This window comes from Astatotilapia calliptera, chromosome 19 (genome assembly GCF_964374335.1).
Source record: "Astatotilapia calliptera chromosome 19, fAstCal68.1, whole genome shotgun sequence".
In the NCBI taxonomy this organism is placed as follows: domain Eukaryota; kingdom Metazoa; phylum Chordata; class Actinopteri; order Cichliformes; family Cichlidae; genus Astatotilapia; species Astatotilapia calliptera.
The window spans coordinates 9441306-9459909 of NC_137440.1; the positions used below are offsets into that span (position 1 = coordinate 9441306).

Here is an 18604-nt window from a genome sequence, read left to right on the forward strand (position 1 = left end):
ACTGAGCCTCGATCGCCCTCGCTGCTCTGATGTTTCTTTGGTTTCTGTCTTCAGAGCTCAGCAAAGTTAATTTATGCTCTTGTTTGAACCCTCAGTGTAGCTGTGCAGCACAGTTAAATAAATAAGCGATAAGTAAAAATGAGTCTTGTGATGTGTAACACATGCAGTATACTACGGTAATCAGCAAAGGATTACTGTGGTATACTGTAAATCTCTTTAGATTAAAGCAAAGAACTGACCAATAGGAGAGGTTTGTTTGCCTCTTTCCTTCCCCTCGTGTGTCTCCTGATCGAGGTGCCGTGCAGTCAGACATGATGTGACGTGATGGGCAGCTCTCTGACCCGAGCCTCTCAGTGCTCAGAGCACGTCTGACTGTGGAAAATATCCCGATTCTCCACACAGCAGCTTCAGCTCTGCTGCAGACAGCAATCACATCACTGAGCAATGAGTCTCTGTGGAGCTGTCCGCACGCAGTTCATCAAACAGGCGGAAAAATAAAAACTACACTAGTTTCAAGCAGAGTGTGCACAAACAGGATGGGGTTACCTCACAGCCTGTAACTCACAGAGGGACTTGGCTGCAGTTTGGCCTTGGCTGTCACAGTCACCTGCTCATTCATAACAATAAAAGACGTCTGTTCGTACAGAAACCTCACAGCAACACAAACACGTCCACAGTCCAGTTAGCACGAGCTAGCAGCTAAACCCACCTGTCAGTCAAAAAGGCCACGCCCCTGATATGCAACCTTGCCTTGACAGAGTTTACACAGGTGAGTTATGAAAATATGCACTACACTGGTGCATTCTGGGAATATTGCGGTTTTTCAGTTATCAGCAGTGGGTGGCGGCTTTGGCTTAGTGCCATCTCCATAAACACACAAAAGCATCTGCGTGCCTCTCATGGATACTGCTGGCGTTGCCATGGAAACGTGCGAGGAGAAGCTGCAGAATACAGGATCAACTGTAGCACCCCCCCCCCCCCCACCCCCCACACACACACTATGAATGATTATGCAAATGCAGCGACGCAGACCTGCTGTAGCATTCAGACGCTCCCAGGCTCCTTTATGTCTCCACCTGCTCCAGTCTTCACACAGCACTCCGACTGACCGAGCAGACCAATCAGCACCTCCACATGCTCTCACATGACCTTTCATCGCTTTAGCTGAAGCATCACTGCACAGGAACTAATCTAACCTTTGTCTCTAAAACACACGAGGGCTTCACTCTGCTCTTCCACTGCAGGAAAATCACTGGCTTGTTTTTTCATAGGTGGGTTTAACTGACTCAGACCAAACGGTGACCACATGCAGATCACTGATAGTAATGTGTGTCGACACCTCTGAAGGCTTCTTTAAACCAGGAGAAAGCCCGTGTAGAGCCCGGCAGTCAAACCAGTTCTGTGCACATCTGAATCCAGCTTGGAGTCAGTTTGTGACTTACAGGATTTTATTTGCCTCCATTTTCAGCTTCAGCTGATTATTCGGTTCACGTGGATCTGTGCGAATAATCAAACATCTTTATTTTTCTTTCTTAAATAAACACACGAAAAACGTAATAAAGATTTGTTTTTGTGCGGGCCCTGCATCCCTTCAGATCTCCATGTGTGCTCACTGAACGCATCACATAAATGAGAACAACCACAAAAACCAAGAGTCCTTCTGAGCGTGTTGATTGGTGGCTGTTTAATAAGCAGGTTCAAGCTTTTCCAGGTGTGTCAGGAGTGCACCTGAACCCTGAGCCTGTTTCCTGTCTGTGTCTCTCAGTCTCTGTTTAACAAAACCGCCTCCATCAAACCCACAAAAACATCCTCCCCCCACCCCCCTTCACCTGGTTTGATCTGCCCATTGGTCAAGGCGATGCGTTTCCATGGTAACTGGGGCAGGAGGGACAGCTACATTTGGCAAGGAGCTCGGTGGCTGGGCGCCGAGGCTGTTTGCTGCTGCAGTGAAGAAGAAGACAAATCAGAGACGGAGGTTAATCATCCATGAAGTTTCAATGTTTTCCAGGCCTGGAAAGCCTGGAAAGGTGTACAAGGATTTTCCAGGTGGATCTCATGAAGATGTTGAAAGCATATTTCAGAATTTCAGACATGAATTCTGCGATATTTGCCTCAACAGATGTGCACACACACACACACACACATCTAAATTCAGCATCTACAAACACTCTGGTTACCATGACAACTGTCTCCATCCGATTGTTCAGTCTGACGTCACTAGCCGTGTCTGGGTCTAAACTCCGCTGCAGGTCCGTATATCAAACGATCACTATGGCATTACTGAGAGTTGAAAAACTGTCTAAAGTCTTTCATCTTTAATAAAATGATCAGCGTTCTGCTCTACCAGGTGTAACAATTGAGTTTAACATCCAGGCATCCATGAAAACGGAATTTATGACATTTAACGGAGTTAGAAGCTAACGAGCTAACTCCCTGCTAGCTTCTATCTAAATACAATATAGCATGTCCTGACTGCGGGGTTTTAGAAAAAAATTAAAACGTACAGCTCTGCTATCACTTCCAGCATAAATGAAGACAGAAAACTAGACAGCAGTGACGTTTGTAAGGTTACTGCTGGGCTAGCTGGTATATAATGATGTGCTACATGACCGCTAGCGACACAGCTATGTTAGCATAATATAAACAAGCTAACTTGTTTTCCACTCGATAAAAGTTAACGTGAGTGTTCTCGGTGGTCAGGAACAAATGTAATCGCATGGCAGGATGCTGTAAAAGGACCAAACTTCAGCCAGGAGAACAACTGAGATAATCCATCCACAATACGAGGTTAGTCATTCATATACTGCTGCATGGGCTGGGCTGTAGCTACATCTTAAGGTTTTAAAAACTGAGCTTAAATAAATGATTAGCGGTAATAAAAGCCGAGGGAGGTCAACGGTGATTACTGACTGTTTTAGGAGCTTTTTGAGATTAAATAGAAGAAAATACATAACATTAAACATGTTAACAACACAAAAGCCATATTAAACGCAGACTACTTTTTTTTTTTTTTTTAAATATTAAACTTTATTAAGAAACAGTATACAGAACATGTATACAATCAGAACAAAATTAACATATGCCAGGGGGTGCAATACAAAGAATTTCAAACATTCAAATAATTTGTAATTACTACAAATAGTACTAGTTTTCATAGCCTTTTTGTTAAGTGATCCACTAATCAATTTTATGTAACATAAAACATGATTATAGTAATGTTTAAAATTAGGTTAAACGCAGACTACTTTAGACCCCGAAGTAGGATTCGTCGCGTCATCACTGAACAACCGGATTGCCTGCAGTACTGACACACACACACACACACACACACACACACACACACACACACACACACACACACACACACACACACACAGCTGCCACCTGCTGGTTCACGTTCCTCATTACACCTCAGGACTGACAGTCCAAAACTTAGTTATTATTTGTTTATCATTGTTTGTTATACACAAACAAATAACATTTTTATCATTTTAAGACCTCAAAAAATTCTCTGTATTTCTGCACTTTAAGTCCAAACAATGTGTTTTTAAATCAGCCATAAAATGAAAAAAATATTGGAAGATTTTTCAGTTACTGGATGAAAAAAGAAAATGATTTTATTTTTTTACAGGGTTTTTGAAACAATTATGTTTCAGGTGTTTATCAGGCAGACAAACAGGTTGATATTTATAATCTATTGTTTGCTAAATAATTCAAAATGTCATGTGTGGGTCGGAACAGTACACAGCACAAACATGCAAACTGCTCTGCTGTTGGTACACCTGTCCATGTTTCTGAGTAGTAGCACACTGCAAACTCCACCTTCCTGTGACCTTCCCTGTACCGATATGTGTAAGCTCCAGGCTGACCCACTGAGCTGATGTCAGGACTCACAGGACGCACCTCATGCTGACCAACACAAACTGCTGTGTGCTTACCTGCAGCATCCAGGTGTGTGACCTGCAGGTGCGTCGGCGGGTCTGAAGCATGGCCGCTCGCTATCCTGAGGGCTGATTCCAGCAGCTGGCTCTGATTGGAGGAGAGAAGTGCCAATGAAAGTTTAGAAAGAGACGCAGGAGGCGTCGCGTCTTTATTCCTACAATTCCCAGGTTTTACATTTTCTTTGATTGGATAACACGTCTGACACGCCCTGCTGCTATTGTTCAGCACGGTGACATCATTAAAGGTGTTCCTGTACTCACCTGCAGCTGCACCTGCTGGCACTGCAGCATCTCCAGGTGCTGCAGTGTCTGCTGGCTCATGCTCCGCCCTCTGTCCCCACCCTCCCTGATGACACGGTGATGTCACAGTGATGTCACATCTCCACTTCATTTAAAGTGACTTTTTATAACACAGAATTATTTTTCTCTTATTGTTTTTGTTTTCAGCATAACGAGGCAACAGGTGCACACAGTTTACCTGTCAGCTTGCAGCAGCTTCTGGATGCCGTCAGCCAGCTGAGCCACTCGATCCTCCATATCAGACTGAGCCTGTAAACAAACACAAACAGAGGTGCTAAACATTAGCTGCAGTTCCTCTGATGTCCAGCAGAGGCAGCAGTGAGTCAGTCCCAGAGACTCACATGTGGAAAAAGCAGAAATAAACATGTGTACGGGCTGAATCGATCTATCAGCTGTACTCACCTTGAAGAGAGGAGCAGCAGCTGCCAAAGCTGCAGTGGCAGCGGCGGCGGCAGTGCTACTGGCATCTCCCAGGTCACCAGAGGACAGCGGCGTCTCCATCTGGACCCCAGCATCCTTCGCTGCATCCCGGGAGCTCAGAGCAGGGGCGTCCGGGGGGTTTCCCGCAGAGTGGAGCGGCATCGGGTCCAAGAAGTGAACTTTGACCTCCCTCCTGCGGGGGGCGCTGTGAGAGCTGAGCATCACAGATAAGATGAGATGTGTTTTTATGAGCAACCTGTAGCAAGTCTGAGGAAACACGTTTCACTCACCGCTGCTTCAAAGCCGCCAGCACGACTCCTCGACCCCCAGATGCAAACCGTGACGTAAGGACGTCGTCACCTGATGATGCAAGCAGAGGTGGAGTCAGTATTGTGATGATTAAAGATAAACACAGAACGTTTTACGACTCAAATTGAATTGATTAATTATGGTGAGAAGTGTGAGAGTCTCGGAGGCTCACTCTCACACCGAGTCAAACTAAAATACAAAAAATAAGAATTTTGATCTTTTTACGATCATGTGTGAAGAAATTCTGTCTAACGCAGGGGTGGACAATCTCAGTCCACGAGGGCCGGTGTCCCTGCAGGTTTTAGATCTCACCTTGGGTCAACACACCTGAATCACATGATTAGTTCGTTACCAGGCCTCTGGAGAACTTCAGGACATGTTGAGGAGCTAATTTAGCCATTTAAATCAGCTGTGTTGGTTCGAGGACACATCTAAAACCTGCAGGGACACCGGCCCTCGTGGACTGAGATTGCCCACCCCTGGGGTCCGTTCTTCGTACCTCGCTTACTACATCCAAGATCAAATGACACATCCAAGATCAAATCATCGCGCCAACTTTGAGCTCGCTATTCCGGTTCTCCGAACACACCTGTTGTTGATGATTAGTACAGCTGGATGAAGTAATGTGAGATCACTGGGTGGCTTAACAGGGGCTACGCATCGATAGTAGAAACATTGATCGGCAACCCTCTGATTGGTCGGCGAAAATGTCGAAGGAGCGCGCTCAGTATTTTCCGGCAGCAGAGCAAGAACCCTTGATTGAGGGATTTCAGGAGTTTCAGAGTTTAATTAAAATGCAAGGGAACACTGCAAAGGCTGCAAAAGCAAGGAGAGAGGGCTGGCAGAAAGTTGCTGACAAATCAAACTCGTAAGTAATTCAATAATAATAATAATAATGGAGTGGATTTATATAGCGCTTTTCAAGGCACCCAAAGCGCTTTACAATGCCACTATTCATTCACTCTCACATTCACACACTGGTGGAGGCAGCTACGGTTGTAGCCACAGCTGCCCTGGGGCAGACTGACAGAAGCCAGGCTGCCATATCGCGCCATCGGCCCCTCTGGCCAACACCAGTAGGCGGTAGGGTAAATTTATTATATTACATTATATCCTCTTTCACATTAGAGCCACAACAGGACCCACTAGAACATGGGAACAAGTAAAAGTGAAATATAAGAATATTCTACAGAATGGTAATATTTATCACTTATATTGCTTTTAGTCTCTTGGAAAGAGACCCTGGAATAATCTGTTTGTTTGTTTATAACAGCAACCAAGAAAAGGGCAGAGCAAAAAAAGACAGGTGGTGGTCCTGCACCCCCTCTTCAACAAGTTGGTTAAGTAAATAATACCCTCACGGGAAAATCGATATCTCTCTATGAGCACACTGTCGCGCTGAGCTAAAGGATCCTGTCTGTCCCGCAATATACGCTGAATTCTGAAAACTCTCCTTATCAATCTTGCACCTTCCGCAATGGGCTGCTCGCGTATACGGACAGGCTGCGACAGACTTCCCAAATCCACCTTCGCTTTTATAGCCGTGGTCTCTCAGCTTGATTACACGAAGTAATTTACTATTACTACTCTGAAATATGAATTACATCTGAAACAATCAAATACATGAAATAGAATGATTAATAGTACATTTCCCTTTTTTTTAGGAAATGACCTGTATGTATTAGAGATGGCACGATACCACTTTTTTTATCTCCGATACCGATATCATAAATTTGGATATCTGCCAATACCGATATGAATCCGATATAGTGTTTTTTAATCAACAAAACTGTTTTTTAAATATCTTGCTGCATTTTGTATAAGTTCATACTCAAGTTTAAAACAACAACTACACTAAAGCTATTCTGTTATACCTGTATACAAAAAAATATTTCATAGTTCAGCAATACTGATCAATCTAATAAACTTAGACCTACACCATCCTCCCTATTCTGGTATTTTAAAGAGTACTTAGCGTAAATATTAAGCAACCTAACTAATAGGGTTCCAACTCCCAGCAACAACAAAAATAAATAAATAAAAAATAGGGAACCACCCCTCACGCTCCACCTCATGATGCTTAATCGACGTAATCAACCTTAATTTGATGCAGTGTGAAAAAAAATGCACAGAAATCAATTATTTTTCAAGAAATATTAAATAGATTCAACATCTTTCTTCAACAAAATTGCAGACTGCACAGATGGTACCTTCCCAAAGGAAAAAGTACTATAGCTTACTAGGGTATATATATTAGACTTAATAGTCACTATATACAGTAATTGACTTCTATTCATTTTACATCAAATTAAAACTTTGGGTGTCAGATAATTATTTATTAAAAGCTAGACATTTTAAATGAGAATAAGAAAGAAAAGTATGTCTTTGTGCCCCCTTTTCCCTGTTAATGCCCTATCGGTCCCCCTGGCTAAACTTTGCTAGATCCGCCCCTGCACAGTTACCAGCCGTCAGCTACGTAGAAAAAGATCCTGGAGTAGAAAGTAATATTAAATACATTCTAACAACAGCTGATCAAGCTTAAACGTGCTGCTGTTGTTCAGCCGCTGGTTTCCTCTTTCTGGTGCAAAGTGGGCCAAAAACAAACAAGACAGACGGACTCCCGACAGAAAAGCCGATCAGCTGATCATTTAAGCAGTTTCACGATTGAAGTAGCAGCCGGAGAGCGAGAGGCAGTCGCTTGTTAAGCTTAACGCAGGAATGCTTTACAAACATTCAGAGATGGACTTACACACTTGCTTTACTTCTCTCGGGATAACTTTGTCGGAGATGAAATGCCGGGTTGCTAGCGAAGCTCCAAATGCTATCCAGACCAGGACAGGTCCGGCATGCCACAGCTGCTCTATCACGTGATGCATACTGCTCCGACGTGCTAACGTTCTGAGGTGAGTTACGGCGTGTTGCAAGTTTTGTGAGGTGCTTTCGTGATATTTAATGGATCGGATTACATTTTTTATTTTTCTCCGATATCCGATCCAGTAATTTAGGTCAGTATCGGACCGATACCGATACGTAATATCGGATCGGTCCATCTCTAGTATGTATCTGTATGGAATCAATAAAAGAATCAAATACTGCATTATCTTTAGTTACATTGATGTTATTTATTTATGGTGAAACAGTGGTGGAATATCGCTGTTGCTTTCGTATAAATGAAGCGGACATACCTGAGTGGCCGCGATCTAATCCTGTTTACATAAAGTAAGCCTGCTCCCGAGCAGGTTTACGCTTACGGATCTGTTGCTATGACAGCAAGTCCCGGATGAGCTTCGGAGAACCGAACGATCCAAGATCAGCGAAATCGTCAACAATCAAATCCAGCTAACTTACTTAGCGAGGTACGAAGAACGGACCCCTGGGCCCTATTTCAGGAAGCCGGTTTAGAAAACAGAGTGAAAAACGATACTCAGGGTCGAGTAACCCCGAACTGTCCAACTCGGAATATTCGGTTTCAGAAAGGCTGATAACAATTAGTTCAATCAACGCGGAGTTGCTTTAACCCCAAGTTAAGCACGCGCACGAGGATACATAAAGCCCTGATTAGTGGAGCACAGATTAAGCGAGTCACCATGGAGACGGAGGGAAAGAAGGCGCGGTCAATGTATTTTACATCGCTTGAGGCCGAAATTCTGATGGCAGCATATGCCGATAACATGCCAATTTTGCGGGAAAAAAGTAACACAGCCTCAGCTGCAAAAGAAAGGGAGCATGCATGGCAAAACATAGCCGACAGAGTCAATGCGTGAGTGTTAATTTAAACATTGATCGAGGGATTTCCACCCATTTTACACGTTATTTTATTATTTTTTATTTTATACATTTTATTTTGTGACGTGATGTGAGCGCAGGTGCAACCCAACAGGCCCCAAACGTTCCTGGCAGCAAGTAAAAATGAAATATAAAAATATAGTCCAAACAGGTAAGGTGTAATTGTACTATGAGCCATAGTGCTTGGTCTGTTTGTCCGATGTAAATCAATTGCAGTTAGAGGCTACATTAATTTCCCCTCTGTAAGCACTTATTGAAATTATCTGAGCACATTACAAGTACATATTTGCTTACTCTGTATGCTCAAATGTGACCCGTTATAGCCAACAGAAAAAAAGCGGAGGCCCGAAAAACAGGTGGGGGTCCTCCACCACCACCACTCACAGAGGCTGAGCAGTTGGCTTCCACATTTGTGATAATGTTGGCAGCATCACATATGATCTTCACAGTGCAGAGAACACAAATTAGCATCCATTACTATAATGAAATAATTTGTTAGTTTGAAATGCTACAGGGAACTATGTACCTGTACATTAATGCTGTGGAAAGACTTCCTGTTCACATAGTCTCCTTCATTTACTGAAGGAGCAATGATTGGAATGTGAGTGCCATCTGTACGCCTGGGAACCGTGAACATAAATGTAAAATTTAAGTAGTAGTTCAAGTATCACCACATCATGAATTAAGTTTCGTTCATCCTGATACCTGCAATTTTGTGGAATCCCTCTTTGATAAATCTTGTGGGTCTATGACCGGGGAACACTACAAACGAGTACAGGAGACGTTTCAGTGCAACTGTAACATTCCTGACTGCCCGACAGACGGTAGCCTTGGAAACGTGCTCAGCGTCTCCAATATTATACAGAAAACTCCCGTTTGCAAAAAACCGAAGTGCAATACAAATAATATGTACAGAACTGAGAGGATGTCCGCGATGTGTCACATGAGCAATATTAGGAGGATGTTATTCAAATAAATTATAGATTGTGCTGAAAAACGGTAACGTTCACACAGAAAATCATCAGGAAATGATAAAATGTCCAAACGTGCTCTAATCACTCTCTCCGGGCGGAGAGCTCTGCGGAGAATTTGGGCTTCAACATCTACTGGCTCTTCAAGGAAGGGGCACGCCACCCAGGAATAACACCCAGGAATAACATCCTGGGTGGCTGTAGCTCAGGTGGCAGAGCAGGTCAGCCACTAATCAGAAGGTCGGTGGTTCAATCCCAGCCAAATATCCTTGGGCAAGATGCTAACCCCGTGTTTGCCTACTGGTGGTGGTCAGAGGGCCCGGTGGCGCCAGTGTCCGCCAGCCTCGCCTCTGTCAGTGCGCTCCAGGGCAGCTGTGGCTACAATGTAGCTTGCCATCGCCTGTGTGTGAATGGGTGAATGACTGAATGTAGTGTGAAGCGCTTTGGGGTCCTTAGGGACTAGAAAAGCGCTATACAAATGCAGGCCATTTACCATTTACCATGTCTGACACTTCCTACAGTCAGGTTTCCGGCGGAGAAAGTCAGGGTTAGTTGAAGTAAACCTGCTAGGGGGCAGGTTAGCTTCACGGAGTGTGTCGTCATAGTGACTCACTCAGAATTAATCTAAACTTGCTTTGTGAAACCGAAAACCCAGAGTTTTCGTTAACTCAGGGTATACTTACTCAGAGTTTGCACTAAACCGGCTTCCTGAAATAGGGCCCTGGTCTAACGTCTAGAGACGTATCTGTAACGCGAGGCTGCTGATTGTTGGCTGAAATGTGATCTTCACTGCTTTTAAAGGACCGTCTGGTTTAATGGCTTTAGGTGTAGCAGAGTTATTAGTTTTGTTTTTGAACGTTATTGTGACCTGTATTGCTGTATAGAGGGTGTGTGTCACAGGCACGATCTATGACACTGAACAGCGATCCTCAGCCTCAAAGATGTCCATTAAAATCTCGTCAGTCACGATGTCCCAGAATTATTTCAAACCAACAAAGATTTACACTATATTTTTATCCTATTTTATTTTCCACGTTCATTTCAGTTTGAGTTTTTAATTGTTATTTAAAAGACTACAACTAAGAATTTTTACTTTAGTGAACTGAAATGTGCCGACACAGCTAGTTTTAGTGAACTAACCCTACTCCTACCTCAGTGTTTCTCTGTGCTGCTGGCTTTTAAACCTCACCCTGAGCTAAAGTGAACGGCACAGCTCCACGCAGCTGTGAGTCACGTGAGCAGCTATGACTTTATCCAAAGTTTCTGGATTTCTTCCATGACCCTCACAAACTCCCCCACACCCTGATGCACGGACACACCTTCAGTCTGGGCACGTTTTAAAATAATGAACACATCTGCCAGGTATTATATTACCCCCCCACCTGTGTCCATCGCCTCAGCGAGTTTTCCGTCTCCTCCTCCGGAGATCTTACGGGGCTTTAAGTACGCTGCTGACCGATGTGAAGCAGCGATATCCGGGTTCTGTCTGGGACTCCGCCGCCGCTGCTTATTCTGTCTCAGTTCGGTCAGAGTAGGAGGACGAAAGTCCCGCAGTTTTCGGACGGTTATCTGGACGGATCCGGGTCCCGGTCCGCCTCCGGGACCGGTCCGGTCCGGGTGGAGGACTCGTGTGGAGCGGATTAAAACGTCCCCGGTGTCTGAGCTGCAGGAGGACTGATCCGGACTGAGTGCAGCCGGAGAAGACATGACGCTGTTTACCTACAGTGTTAATAAAGCTTATTTAAAGCTGCACTGTTAGCATGGAAGCTAACTTCGTCCAGACTTCCCGCTCCGGCTCTAAAACCCGCCGCTGGCCGGGTAAAGGAAGGCGGCGGTCAGCGTCGCGGGGGGCGAGGAGAGAGTTAAAATAATTTACACCCCAACGAGACGCCAGGAAAAACCCCCACAAAAAGTACGACAGAAAAAAGAAAATGTTCAAACACAGCAACTGTTGCTGACAACAAACAACCGAACTTCCGGCTTCCGCTCCAGACAGGATGCTGAAAAAACTCCGCTTCAAAATCAAAACACGAAGAAGAACAAACGGCATTGAGAAACAAAGTAAACACAGCAAATTAAAATTTTATTTATTAGCCGAAAACTGGACAGTACACCTCTATCATAGAAAAATCAATGAGTGCGAAAATGACTGAAAAAATGTATTCAAACGAATTCATTCATAAATACTTGAAACACTCGTCTCACTCGTTCTGGAAGCTGCAGTTGTGAAAACAGCTTCTTTGTCAGAGTGCATTTTACTGCTTGCGAGAACTCTATGTTTTTTTGAAATGTGTTTGAAACGACCCTGTAAAGTTGGACTGGTTCAGGAGAAATTATGATTGAAGATGGTTTGCCTTTATAGAAGGACTTACTGATGAAGTTTAGATTTAGTTTAATGCGATTATATTTGGAGGACGGAACACCAGTCACAGAACTTTTGTTGCTCTTCGGTAAGTTTCGGTTTCTGACCTGAACATTCGTCACATTTTTCTCTCAAATGTACATTTTTATTTGTGTTTTGAGTTTAAAATTATTAATTAATAGCTGAATGTTAAGCTTAATGTAAGCCTCATGTGGTTTTTTTCTTTTTAATTTAGATGAAAAGTCGCAAAAATATCGGAGAGGATCTGCTGCTCTGTGCGCATGCGTCCTTCAGTCCGTCACTCGGAGGTTCCCCTCAGGCAGCTCGGAGCTCAGGTGGAATAAAAACTGTCCTCCTTCTGCTGTAAAGGGAAACTGAGCGCTGCTGCTTGGGAGGCTGAAGAACATCCCCAGGAGAACAGAGGGACCCTCATCACAGGGCGGGAACACGGCGCTAACCGGGCTAGCCGTTAGCAGCAGCAGTCCGTTTAAAGTGCTGTTTTATCAGGTAGGTTTGTTCATCATGTCACTAAAGCCCGGGTAACCTCTGCTATCTGAAGCGTTACTAAACCAGCCAACCTAAGCTGAACGGTACACCTGTAAAGTCACATTGAAAGAATAACACGTGAGCGCCGGAGGAGCTTTAAAAGAGGCGGACCACGAAGTGAGCTAAAATGGAGGATTTATGAATGGAGTCTGGTGTGTTAGCATTACTGCTAATTGTCGCCCTGTTTCCCCTCCCACAGAGTCCGAATCATGGCGGTCCAGGTGTCCGAGTTCGACCAGATCAAACAGGTAAGTGACCCCAAGAGTTTTCATGTCGACTCTGAAAAAAGAGGCTCAGAATTCAGAGGCACAAAGTCCGGTTACTGTGGCCTCCAGGGTCCATAGAAAGCCCGCACTGAACTATACAGCAAGGAGTCGAAGGGGCTTGGAAAGAAAAGCGTCTGGACTTCTTTAGGTTGCTGGAAGACATTTCACTAGTGATGGGTCTAGCAACACCGACGCATGTATCAAGCTAGCGATGCCTGTATCGGTGCGTGCGTCGCTTTAAGAAAAAGTCACGTGATCGATACAGCTGCTGTATCGCTCATTGCCAACGCGCCAAACCGTGTTTAAAAGGTACCGCATTTGCCAACGGAATGAGTCGCCACCAAAAAACACAAAATTACTCTCGCAAAGACTAAAAAACAAAACACATCAAAATGGAGCCCGAAAGAAAAAGAAATGTTTCTGCTGTGTGGGATCATTTTGATCTTTTAACTGCAAATAAGTTTGTCTGTCTTTGTTTCAGTGTAATCTATCAGAACAGGAAAAACAGCAATGTGACTTGAAGTTTAAATTATTTATTTCATTTGATGCAGGATAAATGTTGCATCTGTTCTGCGGAGCTTTCTTACACAAACAAAAGCACATCCTCAGTGTTTAGGCATTACAGAGCCAAACATGAAAATGAGGAGACAAACACACCGAGAATGAACACTGGTAGGCCTATAGACACTAAACATCTTTATCATCATTTTTTTTTAAATTAATGTGTTTTATTATTTTCAAATCAAGCATCTAGGAAGACTGCTCTGGACCAGGCAGTCCTGAATTTTATTATAAAGGACTGCCAACCCCTTAGTATTGTGGAGAGAGAGTGTAACGTACTGAGGGAATAGGAAGACATCTTATCAGAACCTTTTCCACCTGGCTTTACAGTTTTTGTTTACCCCAGCTGTATCTGTTCCTGTGAGTTTTCCAAAGCTGGGGAAATGGTGTGTTTTAAAAAAAACGCAATAGACTGAATGCTAAAACATTGGATAAACCTATTTTTCTGAATAGAAATTTATAATAAACTCTGAGTCAAATACATTTAAATGGGTAATGTTACATTCACAATACTTTCATTTTAATTTTCACATCATGTCATTCATAATATATTTTAAAGATGTCTACAATATTTGTAATATAGAAGATATAAAATGATTCCATGGAAAGTACAATACCTTACAGTGTACAAGTATGACTAGGTCATTGAATCAGTGTCTGTTGTGAGTCTCAAGTAAGTTGCCTGTAATGATATTTAAGGTCCAGCAGGTGTCAGTATGGAGCAAAACTGTGCCGACGCAGTGTCGATACAGTTTGGGGAATGTGCTGAAACGCTTCACGAGGCCTCATCTACCCATCACTACATTTCACCTCTCGTCTGAGAAGCTTCTTCAGTTCTGGGTTAGCTTCTCGAATGAGTACTCCTTAGACTACGATGACCTGGATGACTGAGAACCTTCACAGATATACAGCAAGGAGGCCTGTGAGGGACAAAAAAGGAGAGAGCGACAGACCCGTAGGTAAAAATAAATAGATAAAAACAGAATCAATCAAAACAAACTCAAATACCGTCAATGCCAGAACACTGTGCCAGCTTATTGGGACCAATACATGAGGGGACAAGAAAGTAATTAGTTTTAATTTAGAAATGAAAAATTCCTTTAAAGAGTAGCTAAAAGCAATGCACATAAATAAGAAATAAATGAAACCGTATAATTGAGAGATAGGATCATGAAATGTTTTTAAAGTAAAAAATTAAGCACGTAAATTAGAACGTATGATAAAAGTAACTTCAAAGATAAAGTATTTAAGATAAGATAAAACCTTATTAATCCCTCGGCACAGCACCGACAGAAGTTACAGAGCGTGAGCAGAATAATATATATATGCAATAGACCTCAATACTTGAAATGTGCAATTCACTTGTATTTTTTATTTGTATTCCTATTTATCCCCTTCGTATAAATAGTGTTGGGATTCAGAGATTCTTTTATTGCTACCATATAATCTGCCTTATGAAGAATATATTAATAACACGTTTTACAGTATCAGTTATCAGTAATATTTCCTGCAGGGTTTATAAAATTGCATTGAATATGTCTGTCATCACATTGACCTTTCTATTTTTACAGGTTGAGTTCATTTTATACACAATGCATAAATGTGCTTGGTTAAGAGTTGATGTTCCATTCTAGAAGGTTTTAAGCTTCACTGGTGAGAGTGTCCAGATGATACATGCTGAGGGGAGATGAGAACATAGCAGGTTAATTGCATGCATGCTTACAATACACATATTAATCTAGTAGCAGGTTTGAGTGAAGGCCTAAGCGTCTTCTACTTCAGTTTGAGACTGGCTGCAAAAGTACTCTACTTAGGGATTAATGACGAGGGTCCATTATTAGCTCTCAGAAACGCTAAGACCTGAAGTTATTACCTTAAAAGGCAAGTAATGTAGAAAAGAGAAGTTATATGTCAGTTTATAGTTATTAAAAGTATATGTGATGAACCCTTGTTTGTACGAGTTGAACTTTTGTCTGTCTGTCACCAGGTATTTTTGAACTGTATTGACGTAGGTGTGATATTTTATCCTATAAAACCAAAACCCATTGTATTTTTGTCAGAGCAACACATTCTGTATGCTGATGGTTGGTTGTTCTCCTGTGATAATAAAACTCATCGTTTGATTGCACTTTTCCGGAGTCTCCGTCGTTTGTTGTCTGGTCTAAAGTTGATCGATCTCGCAACAATAGGAATACAAATAAAAAATACAAGTGAATTGCACATTTCAAGTATTGAGGTCTATTGCACCGCTGACTATTAACAAAAAGTATTGCACAAAAGGTATTGCACAGTGAAGTGAAGAGGCACTACAGCTTAGTTGTTCCCCCCTCCTTTGTCCTCCAGAGAGGAGTTAAACAGTTTGATGGCGTGTGGGACAAAGGAGTTTTTAAGTCTGTTGGTGCTTGTCTTTGGGAGAAGCAACCTGTCACTGAACAGACTCTTCTGGTTGTTTATGGCCGTGTGCAGAGGATGCCCAGCATTGTCCATAATGTCCAGCAGTTTTTTGTTTTGTTTTTTAGTGTCCTTTTCTTTGCCACTGTCACTAGAGTGTCCAGCTTCATGCCGACCACAGAGCTAGCCTTCCTGATCAAGGAATTTGTTCATTTCGCTTCTGTCAGTGCGCCCCAGTGCAGCTGTGGCTACAATGTAGCTTGTTATCACCAGTGTGTGAATGGATGGATGACTGAATGTAGTGTAAAGTGCTATACAAATACAGGCCATTTACCATTTATAAATGAAAATAAATTAAATAAAAATAAATCAAATGAAACTAGAAAATATTATATGGCATTATGAAAAATTATAGTTAAGAAATGAATATCTGAAATGAAAAGCAAGTTTGTAAAAAGGGAGGTAAATGAATGGAAAAAGGTGAAACTTCAGGAAATGAAAACAGAAGAAAATAAAAAAACAAAATGGTTAAAAGTTTTTGAAAAAGAATATTGAAGGGCTTATTTATGACAAATACACTATTCTTTGTAATACTGTTTTATGAACGGAAGCTTCTGTGCTGCACTTCGCTGAACATTTACTTTTTCAGAGCAGTAGACTTTTTTTTTTTTTTTTTATTCCTTCACAAATGTGCTTTAGTGAACAAAAGGAGCAGCTCTCCAGCACACATGTAAATCTAATGCCAGAAATTGCACTAACGGTTCTACTTATGAGCTCCACCTGTAGTTGAATCATATTTTTTTTTATTTTTAAAACTGAGCGTGCCTGAAGCAGCGAGAGGACGGAGGTTAAAACCTGTTTGAGGAAATTTCTTCCCAGACCTGAACCTCGGATCCTTCTCGGTCGTCTCTCAGATTGTTTTGCTGAGTTGCTGCTCTGCAGCCGTTTTCTGAGCCGTGTCTGTTTCCTGTGTTCAGTTTAAGGAGTTTCTGGGGACGTACAACAAGGTGACGGAGAACTGCTTCATGGACTGCGTCCGAGACTTCACCACAAGAGACGTGAAGCCCGAGGAGGTAAAAAAAGATGATTGGATGACGGAAACATGTAGGTGAAGGAACATCTGGATAAAATCCTCACAGCTGTTTGTGTTTCAGTCGAGCTGCTCCGAGTCGTGCCTGCAGAAGTACCTGAAGATGACTCAGAGGATCTCCATGCGTTTCCAGGAGTATCACATCCAGCAGAACGAGGCTCTGGCGGCTAAAGCTGGCCTGCTGGGACAGCCGCGCTGACCCTGAACCTGGGCCAGGCCGGTCCAGCAGATCCTCCGGCGCTGTAAAAAAACACTCTGAAGCTGCGCGTGAGGACGTTTTGTTGTAGTTTCTGACCTGAAGCTCCGCCCCCTCAGATTCTATCTGCAGGGTTAGTCGGCTGTTCTGTGCATCATGGGAGATGTAGTTTCAGATTCTTTATTAACATGCAGAATATTCATTTAATGTGCACATTTGTCATTTTATTGAACACAACGACCGACCGATGTGGTGATGATGATGATGATGAGCTGAACTCATTTTTCATGTCTGGAAATAAAAATAATCCGACATCAGGAATGTGTGGATGTTTTCATCCCTGTTAGGAAGTGCTTTACTGCATCCGGCCTCAGTCTGGCTCTGCTGCAGATCACACAGTCCTGAGAAACGTTCAGACCAGCTGCAGCGTTTCACATGATTCACCTGCTCCGGCTGGAGAGCTCGTTATGTCCTGAAAGTTACTGATTAACCTGCTTTTAGTACTGAAGTGTTTCTGCAGCAGACCCTCGCTGATGGCCTTACTCTAAAGTCGAAGGTTAGTTTTATTGCAAGTTGCATTGCAACTTATACCAAATGTACACTGTATAAAACAATCACTAAATCAACATTGAATACAGACTACAAATTACGAGTAAAGACTGTGGCTGCATAATAAAAGCCGGGGTGTGCGGCTCTAACAGACCTGAGAGCAGTTGTTTTTTGTTTATAGTGACTTAGAGTTCGGGCAGCTCTAATGTGAAAAGCTAAGTTTAGCAGCCACCCCTGAGAAGGCTCCATCGCCTCTGCTTTCAAACCTGGATCTCTGAATCTCCAGGAGCAGCAGTGCCTCAGTGCTGTGGTAGAACTGAAGGGTTTCAAACGGTTTGTCGGGTAAGGCGGTGCCAAACCATCGACGCTCTGAGAAACAAATAATAGATTGTTAAACTGGATCTGAAATGCACTGGGAAGGCTAGAACAACAAAATGATCAAACCCATGGAGACCATTCAAGTGTAGAACACATGACTGTCTCAGTTACAATCCAATAATCTATTTGGGTACATTTGATGTACAATAGGACTTTTATTTTGGAAGTCTGTGGTATTTGTCATTATTTCTCTGAGTGAGCACGACCACCATTCTCTGAGCCAGACTGGGTGCCAAAAAGTGATTTACTGAATCTGCAGCTTTTATCCCACCTGTCCGCACATTCTCATCGAATTACATTCCTCACAGTGAGTCACTGATGATGCACGAAGATAATCACAGCAGGCAGAAGTTAAACACAGCACAGCTGACTGAACAGATCACATTTATGAGTGATGTCATGAAACTGACATCACTCAGAGTAAACAACGAGCGAGGTAGAGGATAACTTTATTTTCCCCGTGTGGTTGTTTGAAGCAGACAGCAGTCCAACGAGCTGCATACATCCAAGACAGGGTACGGAAGACTATGACTTGTAC

The 18604-nt window shown here is 42.8% G+C and overlaps 2 protein-coding genes across 10 annotated transcripts in view; one reads left to right on the forward strand and one right to left on the reverse strand.

Moving 5' to 3' along the window:
- Positions 1-11723, reverse strand: part of kiaa0586 (KIAA0586 ortholog) — a 33251-nt gene extending 21528 nt beyond the window's left edge. For 7 of the 8 annotated variants that reach the window (XM_026152022.2, XM_026152026.2, XM_026152025.2 and 4 more), the window contains exons 1-7: positions 11110-11723; positions 4952-5021; positions 4644-4875; positions 4420-4490; positions 4203-4287; positions 3939-4029; positions 1830-1941 (exon numbers count right to left, since the gene is read on the reverse strand). In XM_026152022.2, the coding sequence (XP_026007807.2) occupies positions 1830-1941; positions 3939-4029; positions 4203-4287; positions 4420-4490; positions 4644-4875; positions 4952-5021; positions 11110-11434 (986 nt within the window). In that variant the 5' untranslated portion in view covers positions 11435-11723. The remainder of the gene's footprint in view (positions 1-1829; positions 1942-3938; positions 4030-4202; positions 4288-4419; positions 4491-4643; positions 4876-4951; positions 5022-11109) is intronic. The other variant, XM_026152023.2, reaches the window with a different exon arrangement.
- A 170-nt stretch (positions 11724-11893) lies between these two features.
- Positions 11894-17456, forward strand: timm9 (translocase of inner mitochondrial membrane 9 homolog). 2 transcript variants are annotated; one of them, XM_026152034.2, is made up of 5 exons: positions 11894-12177; positions 12325-12596; positions 12835-12883; positions 16831-16926; positions 17008-17456. In XM_026152034.2, the coding sequence occupies exons 3-5, from the start codon at positions 12845-12847 to the stop codon at positions 17140-17142; spliced, it is 270 nt and encodes an 89-aa protein (XP_026007819.1). In that variant the 5' UTR covers positions 11894-12177; positions 12325-12596; positions 12835-12844; the 3' UTR covers positions 17143-17456. The 2 variants fall into 2 exon arrangements, with proteins under 2 accessions (XP_026007819.1, XP_026007820.1); XM_026152035.2 differs by having other exon boundaries at positions 11936-12177; positions 12325-12752.
- Positions 17457-18604: the final 1148 nt, after the last annotated feature.